Consider the following 17,652-nt stretch of genomic DNA (forward strand, 5'->3'; position numbering starts at 1 on the left):
ACGGACTTTTTGGACGTATTGTTGAGAGGCAGGGTTAAAAGGACAAGATTGGAGTTCAAATTCAATTCCAGAAATGGAGGAAGATGAAGATTTTCACGGGGATGAGCAGTACGTAAGTACAGAGCACGCCCACCAAAGCTGTTGCAATGGCCAAAGCAGTAAGTATGTTATTACCGATTGCGCCTTAGTTAATAAGGGAATGCATTGCATCGCGGCGTTATAAAACTTTTGTTAAAGCCAACTCAACTTTTCAGTGCCTGCTCAAAACTCTTCAGAGTATAAATGTCCAAAAACGACCAAAAGAAGGCAGAAAAGTGCTTCAGTTTGCTATGTTTCTGCTTTTTGTGCCATCTTCAAAGTTTAAGGTACCAAAAAGTCATTTAGGCTATGTTTAGTTTGTGAGCAGAATGAGTGTTTTCCTATTTCACTCCCTTCCCTCTAATTTTATTTTGGTGGAATAAAAATATTATGCAAGGCACTTATTTTCAAGGGGTGCAACCAGAAAGATATCTGATGTATGTAAGATAGGAGGTAGGGGATTTTTGGGGCACTCCTCCTTTATAGGAAAATTTTTATTTAGGGAGCACACCATTTTATATATATTACCGTAGAATTGCCCTTGGGGTCATTTAATATCTCAATGCTTCAAAATGCTGTAACCCTATGATAAATTATATTGTGTTGTCAAAATTTTGTGAAATGCCCAAAACAAAGCACTTTTGCAGGAAAAAACTTACACACATGACGAGGGCCATTCTTGGGGCGAAATTTGCCTGTTAGAAGCTTACTGTACACATTTAACTGAAATTTAATAGTTTGCACACATTGCACACTTTGTTAGCACTCTTGCACACATGCACATATTTTTGTTTGCTCTTGCACACAGGATCTTGTTGAGAACTGCTCTACAGACTTAAGTAGTATGTTTTGTGCCACAGCAGGCCCAGACAAAAACATTTTTAATACAATTTATTCTGATGAACATAACTGGTAAAAGCAATATTTTTAGCCACTGCAATTCTAATCATCTTCACAAAACCACTTCCCTTGTTAGTTTGTACTAGAATCAGTTTCAAGTTTCACCTTTCATGTGCCGATAACTTTTGATCTAGTATTACACTTTGGTTTTTTTCTTTTGCCTGGAGTGTAACTCCCTTGAATATTATCAGTTTGGGGTACAAGCCACAGGTCCAGTATTCCTTATCCATTGCCACTTTTAAAAATTCATTATTAAACTAAGCATTCTGCTCCTTTTGTAGTCTATAACCTATAACTGATTGCTATTTGCTGTTTCAGAGGCAGTTTGTAGATTTATTTTGCATCTATATAGATACATATTTATTCTAGTAAATATCATTCATTTTGGTTGCATTGCATTTTTGTCTTGTTTGCCATTTTTTTAGAATACTTTAGATTCATTATTCTGGTTTGCAACTGTTTGCTTACATTTGGACCTTACTTCTGTTTTGATATGCCAAGGTGAGTAAAACAAGATGTTTGTATGCTAATATATTTTATTTCCTTTTTAAATTTTGATGGCTTTGAGAGGGCACCTTTTCAAAGGGGGGGGGGGTGCATGTTAGAGCTTTCAAATTTTTTTTTCATTTTACTTGGTTAGTTTGTCATCAGATAACTATTTAAAGGTTGAACAGGGAAATGTAAGCATGAAAATTGTCTAGCTGTTTCTAGAAAGTTTGAAACTATTGTGATGGATGCGAGACAAGCAAACATTTTAAATGATGAACTGCTAAAACCAAAAACTGAATTCACACATTTTGAGTTATGTATAAAAAGAACCCATACTTCATTTAAAGTTTTAGTATTAAATTACAAAATAGTATTATTCTTATTATGTTTTTCCAGTCCTTTTTTAGGGAATTTGGATATTTTGTTTTCAGGGGGAGGTACCTTTTTGAGGGGGTGCCTTTTCTAGGGTGGGCGCTTTTTGGATGAAATACGATAATGGTATTGTTGAAGTAGAGAAGATTTTGAGTCACATGTAGCATGAACCTTTGTTTGTTTTTATGGCACGAATGACTAAAGAGTCCAGTAGTAGGACAAGTCTGTTCCAATTGGTTTGTTCCAGTCCACTTTTGGATCAAAAACCAGTGGCAGAAAAAAGCCTCCATTCTGTGAAAGTGTATATCACTTCTCTGTCATGCAGAAGTGCATGTTATAACTACCTGATTTAGATCACTCTCTTTTTGAACCACCAGAGCTACATTGTTTTTGGAAATCCAAAATTCAAAGTCACTGAAATTCAACTATCAATCTAAAAAGACTGCATATTATCCTGCTTATTTACCAAGATAAATACAAAAAGTCCTAATAATGTGATATGAAATATTCTCATTGTAGTTAATATTTAACATTCCTCATTTTCTTGCCATGCTGTTTTTTCAGAGCCTTGTTTTTCCTTCCTGAAAGCACTGTGATGGCACTATTTTAACACTGTTTTTATTAAAACACCATCATTTTTCTATGATAATTTCTTCATTCTTCAATTTTTATTTTCATTTGTTGTTTTCATATATATTTTAGTGTATTGCAAGACAGAATTGTTGCTGTGAGTGTAAATTTTATATTTCATATTAATCTTATAACATATTTCAAAGCTTTCTTGATCAACAGCTTCTTGTTTAGATTTTGATGACAACAAAATCATTTAGAATAAGTTCTGGCAGACTTTTTGGCACACTTCTATTGCACTTTTGCTATATTGACAACAAAGGAGAATTGACTTGTTAGCAGCCAATTGGTTTATATCATATTTCTAGTAATATATTTGCAAATAGGTTTTGAATTAGAAAAGTAGTCTTTTTGTTTTCAGTTCTAATCTCAGTATGCCTATTGACAAGATTTAAGGTGCTTTAGCATTTGCACTGGGGAATGTTGAGTAGAAATATTACATAAATTGTTAAATATATGAAAGCTGGGGTTAGAGAAGGCTAGCATGGTGCAGATTTCTCTTGGCTTTAGAAAATGGAAAATTTGTTAAATGTTTAAGTTGGATCTCAGTAAATTTGAGATGTGATGTGTCATATGTTAACAAATTTTGTGATATAAAGCAAAATGCTTCTTCAGCTATTTTTTGTGAAATAAATGCTGCACTCATATGTATTTTTTTATTTTCTGCCCCATCTATATAAAACTGTACACTATTGAAAACCATCAATTAGAGTACAATATATTGTTCCTCAATCATAGCCGCTCAATAACTGTACAGTAAAAAACAACAAGACAGTCTGCATTGAAGGGCTTGGCTTGTCTCAGACCCAGTATAACCTCCTGTATACTGTGTATGCTTTTATGTAAGTAGTTTTTGTCTTTGTCAGTAGTTTTTTTCAAGTAGATATAAACATCTCTTTGTCTACATAAATATTCATTTGACTCCTGAGCTCTGAGTATCCTCTTATTTACATTTATGTATAAAAATCTTCAACATTATCATTGTTCATCCAAACAATTTAGGTAGCAGTTAAACGTTCAAAATATCACTTTGCATTGGGGTACACTGCTTTGCTGTATAGCAAATACGATAGTTAATCTCCATTTCTGAAAATAATTCTTACTCTGTAAAGGCTAAAATATTTTTATTAAAATATTTTTAGTAAAATATTTAAAATATTTTTAGTAAAATATTTTAAATATTTTTAGTAAAATATAGTAAAATATTTCTGGTGCAGGGAAATAGGATCTTGTGCAACAAAGACATTTTAACAACATTTAACAATGCTCTGATTTCTCCATTTATGATGATCTCACTTAAATTTTACAAAAACAAAAAGAATGATATTATGCTACGTTAGCTTTTTCCATTTTCTTTCAGGAATGCATTAATTGTAGTTGCATCTGGATTTCTTCTTGATAAACTTGGAAATAGAGGTTGTCATTAAAAATTCTGTTATTCTTCCCTTGTTATTATTTCACTGTGCATAATGTCAATAAGTGAATTTTTTTAAGATGATAAGTTTGAATTCTAAAAAATTTGGTGTTGTTGAAAGATACATGCAGTCAATGTGGCTAAATGACTAATGGTTTTTTTGGGGAAACATTTTGGCAATCACTTCTCAGCAGTAATCATTTTGTTCGTGTTTTGACAACTTTTGGATTTTTTTAATGATTCATGAAAATGAAGAATGCTTCCTTGTCTCCATTCATTAAGTTTTTGACTGCTGAAATGATCCATCATCAGCATAAATTCATATATTTAACCATAGTTTTCTCATCATTGGCGTGGTCAGTGCTAAACGTTAAGGGGGCATAGTATGGATCTTGTTCGAATATTATTAACTTCATTGAGGCAGAACTGCGGAATCGAGCCTAAAATGTAAAAATTTTGTCTGGTTAGGGGGTTATTCGAGCAATACGGTAAGAGAAGTTCACATTTAGCCCTTTCTTACCGCTTAAGCTTTTTTCAAAATCTTCCTGTCATTCATTCACTTTATTGGCTGGTAAGGTAAAGAACTCTTGTGCCGTCTTTTTCAGATGTGATGCAGTTTCCAATTAAGGGCCTTATCTGCAAGATGCAGCTAGAAAAATGCAAATGACTTTTTATATAAATCGTTCCTTTGCATCAAATCGCAACACAGAAAACTCTTTAGCTTTCTAGTGACTGATAAATGAACAACGTATTTTTGCAGTTGCAATCTTGCTGTTTTCAACACTCTGTGTCCTTGGATCATCAACGTTTGCTGCAGGATATTTCTTGAAAAATAACACTAACCATATGTTTGCCGTGTTTATGGTTGGACGCCTGTTGTTTGGGTAAGAACCTTATGTTTTAATTTACCTAGATTTAATTTCTAATGCTGTGCAATAAATCGTCAAAACATTCAAGTTAGGGATCATTTTTACCTATTTTTACCTTTTACCAATGTTGGAAAACCCATTTTTAGTTTTTTTAAAGCAAAAATGTCATGGTAGTTATTTTGTTTCAATGTTGTAAAGTTCCATTTAAAGCACTTCAAATTTTTTACAGGGCTGGTAATGGCTCTTTAACAAGTAAGTATTTTTGTATTGGCCTAGGCTTATTTGGATCTCTTCATTATTCCACTTTATATTTGTTATGGGGGGGGGGGGGGGCTTTGATTGAAAAGACAGCCTTTAGGAATATTTTTTGTTGTCGCTTTTCGGTAAGTTATCCATTATTGTTGCCTTATTTTTAGAGGACCTAGAAATATCCTTTTGAATGTTCCTTTAAATTAGTTTACTGAGTATTCAATATTGTCTAAATTTTTGGTAGATCTTTTCTCGTGTGAATATCTTTTTAGTTCTCCAAACCCTTCAGCAATAATTTGATTTGCAAAATATCAGCCCATTTGTCGGATATTTCTTGAAAGCCAATTAAATAAAGGCAGACCTCGGCATGTTGAAATACTGCTGCAATTCCTGGCCAACATCCAGAAATATTTCAATGAATATCTTTTATACGTTGATAATGCTACTCAATCGAGACATTTCTTTATATATGGATTTTGTCAAAATGTTGATGAGCCATTTGATTCCATTAGTCACAGTAACTTGTTTTGTAAACCCAGTCGTTCCCGTGTTCCAGTTGCTTGATAGTTGACAGTTATAAATCTAAAACAACTGCTGGATGATCGATTAAGCATAAGTCAGAATAGCAATTTAGAACCGACTAGTTTTGTTTTATGCACCAAAGCATAAACCTAGTATTATAATACAAGCGAAAGCCCAAAATCTCCGTATATTTAGGTTGTGAACACCATGTCATTAAATATGCTGTACCTCAATAAACCGTGCTAGGTTCTTTCTTATTTATTTGTATTAATGACATGATGTTATTTCTAAAATGTCTGAATTTCATCTATTTGTTGCTGATACCGTAGTCACTCGAATCTTATAGCCAACAGACCACGCGAAAAGTACATTTTTCAACATGTAAATAAAGATTTTGAACTGCATTTTGTTATACATCCTGAGAAACTTTAATGCTCACTTCATTATGGTTTTTTCAAAATAATACCCATCTTAAATTTTTTATTCACTAGTCGTTCAAAATCGAATATCAGCATTTTGGTTCGAGGGCAAAGAGCTGGCATTTGCTTTTGGTTGCACCCTTGCGTTCTCCCGCCTGGTAACTCCAATATATGTATAAATGAAAACGTAACGCTTTTTCTCTGATGCTATACCTTTGAATTAATATTTTGGCTCGAAATAGTGCGAGCATTGTAACACATGTAACTGCTATATTCTAGTATCATTTTTTAGATATCTTGTGACTTCATAATTCCAATATATTTGAAGTGCTTTTTAAATTATTTAACGTAATTCTTTAAGCATTAAAGTATGTTCCTTAAGCTTCTTTATAGAACCACAAGAATTATTAAAGCATTATTTTGTACAAAATCTTTTTTGACCCATTTCAGGGAAGTGTTCTTAATTTTTTGCTGACTGAATCATTCAATGAGCGCCATGGTTTTAAAGCTACCTTATGGGGAGGTATTTATTTCTCATCATATTTCATTATCTGAATCTCATCATTTTTCATTATCTAAATCTCATCATATTTCATTTCACAAAACAAGGTTGCAATTGTTAGTTGCTACCTAATGAAAATAAACACTCGATATCTTGATTTTTAAAAAAAAGATCTTAAAATATCTGCAAAAAGTTTGTAAAAAATGTGCAAAATCGATTGTCAAAGTAACGAGGGCTTTTACTTTACTATGTCGAGCAAAATAAATCAATTCTATCTTTTACATAACGTTATAGCAAACTAGAAATGAGATGCATCAACAATTCAAATATATACCGTGATTACACTGCCTTTCTCTGTTATAGCATAAAAAACTTGCTTAAATCGTATTCACCCAGTTTGAGGAGACATAAAACTGTTTGTTTTTATATTTGTAGCTTTGTTGTATGCACTCGAAATCTGTCATTTTCTGAGTTATCTTCTTTCCAGGCGCGGTATTATGTGCTGCTAGTTTTCTGGCTGGCCTTATTGTCATCTCGCTTGACAGAAGAGGCGTCAAAGACTTGAATCAGGTAAAAACGTCATTTTCCACAGTAGGCAGAATGTATTATATAGGTACATTTCACCGTGGCAAGGGGATATATGACTGAATTTCAAAATGTTAGAATGGTAGTTTCGGAGCTGCCATTTTTATTTATTGTGCTAATTCTTTTGTCGCGTAAGTGTATATAGGTACATATCAAAATGGCTACTAGAGGGTATATGGGTAGGGACAAACTAACAATTGAAGTTTCGTTTACATGTTTTCCTATGTCCTTTTGACTGCACCAACTTTTATATAACATGAAACACTTTTCAACGGATTAATTAGCAGCAGTCTTCATTGAACTTCTTGCTGTTGATTTAAATGACATGGAAATGTCAGACTCGGACAGTGCAATTGTTAAGGCAAGCTATTTTTTGAATTCATCTACCTCTCAACCGTACTTACTTGGCTTTTAGGAAGAAGATATAAAGCGCAATTCCAAGAAGATGGTAAGTGATCGTTGTAGTATGTTACAGAGCAGTGGCGGACACTTGGGGGGGCGGGGGGGCGACCGCCCCCCCAATACTTTGGAGGACAATGGTCTTTTGTTCTAAAACAATGGGAAATGTGACGTCATCTTATTAAAACATAGGCTTGCCCCCCCCCCCAATATTTGATTAAGTGTCCGCCCCTGTTACAGAGTAAATATATCTTTAATATCTCATATCAATGGCGTTCGATATACATTGCAATCCTCGGATAGTCCAATCAATTAAAGTATAAACTGCACGTGTTTAAGTGGAATAGTTTCCTTTTAGTAAATTGTTTAAACATGTTTTGCTTTGCAGCGATTCAGTGACATCAAATACTTTCGGCTTCAATTTTGGCTGCTCGCATTTGCAACAATGTTCTTCTATAATGGTGTGTTTCCGTTTGTTGCAGATGCAAGGTCAGTACCAACTTTTTTTAATCTCAAAGACAATCCCAAAATCTCTCTATGCAATTGACCGTACAATGGGAACGAGAAGGACATTTTTTAAAAACTTTTTGATTAAATGCACTGTAGAGGGATTAGATTCTTCCGAAATCATATGTTGTATATCGAGTATATTTCGATATAAAGATTAGATTCTTTGAATAAACATTGAAGTTTCATTAAAGAGAGATATTTTGCTTGAGGTTTAAGAAAATAAACCTTGTGTAGTATCAGATTTCAAAACTGCGCGAATGAGCGTCACCATTTAATTGCAATATAAATATCCGATATAAATATTTCCTCATATTAGAAATACCAGAAGCTCTCCCCTAGCAAGGGCTTTGTTACTGTAAGCTTAAATTAACATCCAGGTGCGGATAAACAAGCATAAGAGTAGGAGTTTTGTTTTTTCTTTTAAACTAATCGTTGCCTTCTAACCCCTCACTTGGTTAAGAGTCAGAGTGGAGAAAAGACCTCCTTCTCCTTTGTTTGTTATGGAATATTTGTTAAGCCTTTTTTTAAACGCTCTTTACATTTCATTCGACTACTCTCGATTTTTTTAGCATTGTCGACCAGTGTTGGGTGTTGTCGAGTGGGGGTGTTCAAATGCTCTCGACTTTTCAATCTATTTCCGTTCCCAATGAAACTCTAACTTTCATCGTATCAATGTTGCAATTCGCTGAAGCAAAATGAAACAAGAAAGCTTTGTTTAATCATAATCAGCAATATTAGCGTCATGATTATACAGTTCAGCTCACAACGAATCTGTAACCTTCTCAGATTTATCCACGTCTTACTGTTTCGTATCTACAATCACTGCCACACAATTGTATAAAGCACCCAGCACTTAGCAATTTGCTTTTCAGTTTTTCATTTGTTCTTTTGTGTTCCCCAAAAACAATGTTGTAGAAAAATATCATATAAACCACAAAAACATATACTCCATAACCTCTTTTATTTATAGTAGATCAACATTTTTTCCTAGGGGATGAGGTGGTTGGCTGAATTTGCCTTTGAAAACTGATGTTAATGTTCAAGACTTTTGGTAGTGATTATAGCTTTGTGCAAGCCAGCCACCTTTGGTACAAGTACAGTGGATCACAATTCATTGCATTTACATTACAACATAGACTTTTAATTTTCTTTTTAAGCGATTTCATGCAAGAGAAGTATGGTTATAACAAAGAACGAGCTGCTTACATAGCTGGAGCTGTTTATGATGTATCAATGGTGCTCTCCCCTGGCATGGGCTTTGTCATTGTAAGCGAAGAACCTCATTGTCTTAAGGTTAAAACGTTTTAGTCAGGAAACCAGTTGCAAAGTTCAAAGGTTATATGACTGAACATGCTGTTAATCAAGCATTTTTTTGATAAGAAAATTTGCAATTGATTGATTCATCAAAAGACTTTGTCTGCAGACTGCAAATATTTAGTTACTGGCCATCTCATTGAAGCTCATTCAGCCAGAAAAAGTAGTTTACCATTTCATTTATAGTGTGTCATTCTTCCTCAACTATTGTTATATATATTTTTTGTAAAAACTTTCTTCTTAGGAAGTCCCCAAGTTAATACCCTTCTTTCACAATTATTATTTTCAAGCTCTTTTGTAATTCAAAGACCATCTCTTGTAATCCGTAGACAATGTCTTCCATTGCTGACATTTTTTGGTGTGTACAAAATTAAATCATTATCAGCCTGGTTTGAATCGTAAAAAAAATCCCTTTTTATTTAACAGGACCATTTTGGCATGCGTGGTGCTTTAGCAACTGGATGTTCTGTCTTGACAATACCTGTCTTTGGAATATTGTCTTTCACTAATAAGGTTAATCCACTCATTGCCATGCTTTGGCTTGGATTTACCTATTCTGTTGCTGCGGTAAGTCCCCAGTATTTTTTCTATTGATCTTTTAAATGATACTGGTAACAACTTAACTTCTGTTTGGATTTCTCATGACAGACCTCTTTGTTTTTCGCATGTTTGAATTTTTTACTAGCAGCATTGTGCTTGTTCCCCCTTTTATCCTCTCTTGGTGTAGCATGTTTTGAAAGCTTGACAATCAATCTCTGTTTTGCGAAATAATTTCTTTAATTTTAATAGGTATAAGTAAATTGTAATATAAGAACTTAACTGTTCATCAGAGATTCAATTTTTTTTGTTCCTGTACTGTTTTGCAGGCAAGCCTGTGGCCTTCTGTGCCTCTAGTAGTTGACCAGGCTTCATTGGGAACGGCATTAGGAATCATGACATCAATTCAAATGATTGGCATTGGCTTGTGCAATTTTGCCATAGGTGGCATCCTTGACAAATGGAAGTATGAAAATATCAATTTTGCTACTCTCAATTAACTTTTTTGTTTGATTGTGTTACTTAAACTAAATGTGTTTTAGCTAGTTTTCACTTTTCTGTCAAGAATGTAATCCCTAAATTATGAGTTACTCGTTTAAAGAGGTGCTTCATGGTTCTGAAGATTTCAAGAATGACAGCCCGATTGCAATGTCATGATAGTTGGGGGTTATACAGGGTTGCTTGTTTCGTCCACTTCTGTTGGCTTTTTCTAAATTGTGGTAAAACTTGAATAATGGATATGCAAGAATGCAAATGCAAGCCATGCGTAAAATCTGAAATTAGAATAAATTGGAAACTCTGAGATAAGGAAAAACAATATGTGAAACATATAGTTTGATGTAACTATCTAGTATAATGAACATATTGAATTGATAAAGCATAAGACACAAAAGCTACCTCTTTCTTTTAGCAAAAAGCAGAGACTGGGGAGATTTTCAGGCTAATTTCTTCCTGTCTATTTGATCATACTTTAATGCCACAAAGGACTTTTCCTTTAATAAAACTCTTTCTATTAGTTAACACATTGAAAGTGAATTCCACATTCAGCTTAACCTTGTAAAGTGACCCTGCAAGTTATATCCTAAATAATTTCCTTGCTGTTAAGTTTTATTTTGTATAAAAAACAGTTTTATTGTTTGTCTTTAAAAATGAGTATATATTGTATGAAGTTATATAATTAGGGGTCATCTCTGTAACCCTTTTCCCCTTTGCTTTTTAATTGTGTTTCCATTTAGACTGATAGCCACTCTCCACCACCATCTTAAACCCTTTTTTTCTTTTTAGGCATAGTCCCCATCGTTGGAAGTTTGTCATGCTTTTCCTGCTGGCCAACACACTATTGTGTGTTATTTTGTCTATAAGTTTGAATCTTGTCGACTGGAAAAGAGTATGTTTATTGGAATTCAAGTCTTATTCATTGTTTATCAATTCAAATTCTATTCATCTCAACTTTTTGAAGAAAATTTTGCAGTCATCAGGCAAATTTGATCATCTAGTAATGCTGACTTAGATATGAAACCATGACATCATAGAATAGTAATTATATTAAAACTGCTTTGGCATAGGCCACTTCTCTAACTTTAAGGGAATGTTTCATTCCCTTAACAAGGCATGCGTAACAAACTGGAAAATATTTAACATTGCTTTAAAATTGTCGGAAAAGGTCTTCCTATTCCATCTGGCTTGATTCTGTTATTTCATCTTCGTAAAATTTGTATATCTTTATAGTTAAGGGTTAGTCATCTGAGATCTATGGGCATGCCAGCCCTTAGGGGGATTTTTTCTTTCCATCCTTCAAGCGGACTGCTAATATCAGTCTTACATCAACTTTTACCTATCTGTCAAAGGATCTGCCCTTGTCTGTAAAACATTCCTTGTATGACAACTTGTCATGGTGCATTTTATTCCTTAAACATCGCCATTGCTGGTTTCCAACAGACTTTTTCTAAAAAGCTCCTTACTAATAATGAAGCCCCCTGCTAATAATGTTTGTCTATTTGAAAGCAGATCTTTACCAAAACTGTATTTGCCAGCCTATTAAAATTTCATTATCAATAGCGTGTTTTCCAAATTATCTTAAAGAGAGAGCACACTCCACTTTTACTAATCACACTTGATTTCAGAGAGCAGATTAGGAAATGATGCACCACCCCCTTGAATACTTTTCATTTTCAAATCTTATTTTGATTTGATTTTGTATTTAAATAATGAAGGCTGCAGAATTTTAAATTGGTATAAAAAGCAAATGTCAGGAAGTAACCAAAACCAAAGCAGAAATTTATATGCAGGCTCAAAGAGTAAGGACCATGAATAGCTCTTCACATAATTCCCATTGGAAAGGACCAGCAACATCCAACATAAGCACAAGCTCAATTTGTTGTCAACCTTTTTCTTTGCAATTTTCCAGCTGAAGCAACTTTTAATTTTTTCAAGTAAAAATTTTAACAAGATGTTTCACTTTCAGGGTGGCATATTGAACAAGACTTCAAAACGAAAGCGCAAACTTTCAAAAAAGAAAGCGCAAACAAATGTAGCTGGACATGTGAGTGAATCAGAATCACTCATCCGTGCGGAATACCAGGAAAGATTTAGCTCATCTTCATCACTAAACCAAGGAATTAACTGAAAGGTTGAAGTACCTTGTCAATGAGCAAAAGGATATTTTGAATTTGTTGAGACAGTTGTTTAGCTCAATCAATAAAAGATAATTTTAATAAACACATTTGTTACTTATGTGCTATTCATGCTTTGTTATTTCCGTAGCCTATGAGCTTGTTGTTGTTTTGTATGTCGTGTAATTTTACAAAAGTATGTGTAAAATGACTCTCTCTTTTATATCATCAAGATCAGCATATCTTTAAGTACAACCCCTTCAAATCTAAACATTAAAATACTTTTTCTGATTGTAAATCAGTGTCAAATTGATGTAATTATTTGTTTTTGATGATTATTTGTACCAAATTCTAACAGCTTTCAGCAACTCTGATGTAATTAAATGAATGCAGTAGAAATAAAATTGTTGCTACAAAGAAAAAACTCTTTAATGCTTTTTGAATGATGAGGTTTATTTACATTACATTATAAACAACAATTTACTTGAAAAATAGCACTATTCATTCAGCTATTATAGCTGGATGGTTCTTATTCATTCAGCATCATTGAGTGCCGAGATATTTTACCAATCTTCTTCTAAAGCATAATCTCCAACATGGATGAATGGGTTTTAAAATGGCATGGATTTCAGACATTCCCCTGTGTTCCATCTGCCCCTTTCTAGAAAAGTTAAAAATTTTCAAAGTTAATAGGATTCAAAACAGATGCCAATAATGAACAGTTAATTTCTAAACTACATTTACTGATTTCAAGTCAGTTTTGATAAAACGTTTACATAGCTAAAGATGCAGCTGGTGCAAACATTTCAAAATATCTGCATCTTTGATTTCTCATTTGATCAAGACATGACAAATTGCATAGTGTATCTTTTTTCTATGGCGGCCTTTGCTCTATCTTTATAAATTATAAACAGCATTATAAATTCTGAAATGTTATTTTGCTAAGATAAATGGGGAAACATCTTTTGCCTTGTCATTTTAAAGGGCTGATATTAAAGTGACAAATATTTGAAACATGCACACTAATCATACAATAATTATGTTAAGAGGAATTTTGAGAGAAATATATTTAATCAAAGAATGCATTTTACCAGAAAAAGATCAAAATGACAAATAATATCACTTTGCTATGCAACTGCTTCAAGACTATATATTTTTCGGAGACAATAAATTTTAGCGTTGAAGTGTGATGTTGCCATGTGAACAGAAGTGAAGCCAGTACATAGTGAAAATCTGGTATCGAGTGAAGGGGGCTAAGTTTTCTGATGAATTCTTGATAGTTTCCTGATTTCATAGCAGTTGCCTGTTGTTAACAGTATGTCTGAAACTCAAAGAAGCAACTTATTACCATCCTGTTCTACAAAGTAAATTGTAAATTATTACAAATTGTAAGTATAGAACTATTTACTTTTTTCTTCTTCTTGTCTTTCTTCTTCTTCTTTTTCTCACCCTCTTCTTTCTTTTTCTATGAAAATTGTATATAGGCATAAGTAAGTATACAGTAAAACCCCGCAAACAAGAACATAGGAAAATAAGAACCTACAGACTGATTTTGTGGAAAATAACACCCAATGATAAGAACCAAAAACAGACTGATTTCTTTTCATGTTCTTATAAGATTGTACATCATATTAAATAAAACATGAAATTCTCAAAGTCTGAAAGTATAGATTTCAAGTCGTCACTGTGGTTTGATTAATTGATATTCAGAGCCATGTAATTTTATTTAATTGTGATTGAATTGGTTTCTCCCCAACAAAATACCATATCCTCTACAATTTGAAATTCAGTTTCAAGCCATTCTCAAATCTAGTTTCTTTTATCTATAGTTGTTATTGTCCTTGCGATAAGAACCACACTCTGTAAATATCATAAGTACCACATTGAAAAGAACCTAGTCAGTCTGTTCTTTAGACAAGTAGATTCTTGTTTGCAGGGTCTTACTGTATTTTGATATTCAGATTAAATGCAACTATTTTTTGGAAAAAAATTTATTCTATCTGTGATATGATTCCAAAAATCAATGAAGTTTTGTGCATCAAAAAAAAATGCTTTTTTACCTTTTTATGCTTTCTTTCAGCTGGGTCACCTGTAACAGTGTTAAATATTGATCATTACTTCTAACATACAATCAAGATAAAATAAGGAACTAAGATAGTCTAACTAAAACCCCTTGATTTACCTCCCTTTTCGCATCCAAATTTTCGGTGGAATGAGCTTAGTTGTCTGAAACAAGACCACCTTTGACAAGAACAAGCCTTGACAAGGTAAATGAGCTGTTGCTCATACATTTCTATTATGTTTTTGTTACGGTTTCTAGCCATTTCTGCTTTGCCAACTTTTGTGTTCTGTATTCCATTTACAAAGGCAAAGTGACCATTTTATCAATTTTCAAACTATTGTTAAAGAGCGCAATCAATAGGTTCTATCGACATGCATAGCTGAGAACAATCAAATTTGATGCCAAAAATAGATCATGAATAGATCAAAATTGTCACTTTGCCTTGGGAAAGGGCTCATCACTTTGTTTTCAATTAGGTTTGGTCCACATTTGCTTTCAGTTTCCAGCAAAAGGCAATAATTATCCCTTATTATAATTATCATCAGAAAGTGCATGTTCATTATGCAGTACCTCTCTCCAACACACGGTGTCCTAAAAAATATGGATAAATGACCAAATGCCCAATGTGTAAAAAATTGTCCCAGCTAATAAGGTTTGAACAAACATTAACCAGTTGCCAAAATTTCAACATACCAAAAACTTATACCTAAGATGTATACCTAAGATGATTTGAAACAGTTCTTTTAAACATATTAAGCAACCTGGTAATTTTCTAAAGATGGTTATTATAAACATAAATTAGAAACGCAGAAAAGACTGAAGTAAATAGCATAAAAATTTAACCTGAATTTATTTCACCCCCATCCTCTTGTATTTTATGTTTCTTGTGTTTTTTCTTCTTTTCAGGTGGATGATTCATAAATTTAAACTTTTCTGGTACCTTGTGAAAAAAACTTCAAATTCAATAATGACAAAATAATAATGTAATATAATTCCAGGAAGTAGCTAATCAATGCTTTGCAATAAGAAGTTTAGAATGTGTGGATTGCTTTAAACAAGAACTAAACACATAGTAACTGAATTTACCCCAGCTAATATAATCCCCCCTGGCAATTTTAAAGTACAATAATAAAAGGCAGGTCAACTAAGTTACTGGTAATTGAGAAGGCATTGTCATTTAAGCCGATCATAGGCATTGTCAAACTTACAGATCCTGGCATAAGCCTGAAACTCATAAGAGATGAATCCGATAGAGGGGCCAGCTCTCTTCCACCAATTGGGGGTTTTTCTATCAGTCCATACAAGCTATAAATAAATATGACTGTTAAATTGTTTGATATGATAAAAAATGATGAAAATCAAAATCAACAAGAGACTATAAAATTTACACAATAATGCATTAAACATGTCCAAGTTACAAAGCCTCCATATGCATCACATCTATTTAGAATTTTGAAAAAGGTACATAGATGGGGTATCTTGCTAGCTTAATTTTTGGCTGGCAAATGTGGATGCAAGATAAACACTATGATAAAACTGCTTCACAAGCTGTTACATCCAGCAAAATTTTATAAACTGAAAAAGTGTCTTTACCTATCACTAGTTGTTCCTGGTGCGTCAATGTAACCTAAAAGATAAATATAATTAGCTTTTTGACTGCAAAATTGTTAAAATGTAACAAAAAATGCTAAACTTTAGACATAATGCTAAGACCTTTTTATATCATATTATTCAATTACAGAAAAAACAGTCTTAAGAAAGGTGTATTTTTGAATAAAAGCCAAAGAAAACAAAGCCTTATTGGCATTTATTTGTACAATGGCACAAATATACAATCAAAGTGGTGTACACCTTGATGCAAAGTAAACCCACAAACCTGGTAAATGTGGAAGGAAACTGCTTAATCTCTCTTGCAGCTCCTCATTATTTGTTTTTCCATATACGCTCTCTAGCCCCCTTACAACATTTTTGTTATCTCTCATATCTTGTGATGCTTGAAGAGAAATGTATCATAAAATTTTTTAAAACATAAAGTATGTATAATTGATAAAGTACAAGACAATTGGACTACAAAAATAAATTAAGTTGGAGAGATCATTAAAAGATGTAAAAAACAGCAAATTCAACTATGGTGCCTCTTACTCTAGCTCAAACAATAAGATTTCAAAATTCCTGAAATCTTTTGTGTATGGTAAAAATGGCAAAATGGGGAAAATATGTTCTTAGATAGGCAGTCTATGCTAAAAAATTTCTATGCTCCGAACTGGACAGATTTATAGGCCAGGCTTGAAGCCATGTATGCTATGCCATAGACCTCTGATGGGCATAGCAATTTTAAAGGGACTTCAGCTGGGGAATCAAACTTCCACTATTGTGAAAATGGGAAAAATAGTCTGTGTTTTAAGCTAATTTTCCCTAGTTAGTGTAGATAAGTAGACTGGCAAATCCCCTGTCTGGAGAAACACTTATTTTCCCTCCCCAGTCTATACAGGACTTGATCTGGGCACTGAACACAATTCTTGCCTATATATTATTGGATGAAAATGTTTGGACCAAAAATAAATTTGTTGAAACTGTGAAAATAATCTGGGGAAAAATGCTGGCCTTACAAATTATACTCCAAATAAACAATTACGCTATAATAAGATCTGTAGAACAAAATGCATGCAACACACTCAGATAAAATGACCTGAAAGCGCGAGATCACGTCCAGAGTTGCCATACTCTTCTGCAGAATTGCACTGTGTTGAACTAGACGTTAGGTTTCAAAACAAAATACCGTTAACGCAAAAACATTACTTCTTACTGATCAGGGTTTCAAACATTTCAGAATATCAACGAAAGGAAACTTTCCTGCGTTGGCAATAATCATCACTAAAACTGTTACTTCTTAATGAGATTAATTCGACCTCCGCCACTGAGCGCATGCAATAAGCTACAAGATTCCTACGTTCCGTCTCACTACATATATCATTAAAAAGAATGCATTATAAACGCACTGCTTTGCAATCGATGTCTTCTTAGTAAATGAAAAGGAACTCCGTGGTCTCCTGGTGTATGTCTCATCTGATTCATGACTTCTCTTTTGTTTCTCCATTGGCCATTTTCACAGATACCTTCACAGCGCAATTACCAACCTACCACTTTTCCGCCATTCATTTTCTCAAGTAAACACTGCCCTCGCTTCTG

The 17,652-nt window shown here is 33.4% G+C and overlaps 2 protein-coding genes across 3 annotated transcripts; one reads left to right on the plus strand and one right to left on the minus strand.

The window, feature by feature from the left end:
- The first annotated feature begins 4 nt into the window (after window positions 1–4).
- On the plus strand, window positions 5–12,823 carry LOC135684015 (lysosomal dipeptide transporter MFSD1). Its single transcript, XM_065199458.2, has 17 exons — window positions 5–158; window positions 1,404–1,479; window positions 2,542–2,566; window positions 3,208–3,311; window positions 3,830–3,885; window positions 4,644–4,767; window positions 4,982–5,004; window positions 6,015–6,100; window positions 6,393–6,465; window positions 6,932–7,014; window positions 7,445–7,477; window positions 7,817–7,917; window positions 9,096–9,204; window positions 9,679–9,819; window positions 10,119–10,255; window positions 11,074–11,176; window positions 12,254–12,823. The coding sequence occupies exons 1-17, from the start codon at window positions 74–76 to the stop codon at window positions 12,413–12,415; spliced, it is 1,521 nt and encodes a 506-aa protein (XP_065055530.1). The 5' UTR covers window positions 5–73; the 3' UTR covers window positions 12,416–12,823.
- Window positions 12,824–12,828: 5 nt separating this feature from the next.
- Window positions 12,829–17,649, minus strand: LOC135684019 (mediator of RNA polymerase II transcription subunit 19-A). 2 transcript variants are annotated; one of them, XM_065199463.2, is made up of 8 exons: window positions 17,463–17,648; window positions 16,340–16,456; window positions 16,057–16,090; window positions 15,672–15,768; window positions 15,307–15,403; window positions 14,462–14,490; window positions 13,810–13,866; window positions 12,829–13,062 (listed from the first exon to the last, which is right to left on the minus strand). In XM_065199463.2, exons 1-8 carry the CDS (start codon window positions 17,536–17,538, stop codon window positions 13,030–13,032), a joined length of 540 nt encoding a protein of 179 aa, XP_065055535.2. In that variant the 5' UTR covers window positions 17,539–17,648; the 3' UTR covers window positions 12,829–13,029. The 2 variants fall into 2 exon arrangements, with proteins under 2 accessions (XP_065055535.2, XP_065055536.2); XM_065199464.2 differs by lacking the exon at window positions 12,829–13,062 and adding an exon at window positions 13,103–13,296 and having other exon boundaries at window positions 17,463–17,649.
- Between the last annotated feature and the right edge of the window lie 3 nt (window positions 17,650–17,652).

The sequence above is a fragment of the Rhopilema esculentum genome, chromosome 7 (genome assembly GCF_057945365.1).
Source record: "Rhopilema esculentum isolate cy_ngs chromosome 7, ASM5794536v1, whole genome shotgun sequence".
Lineage (NCBI taxonomy): Eukaryota > Metazoa > Cnidaria > Scyphozoa > Rhizostomeae > Rhizostomatidae > Rhopilema > Rhopilema esculentum.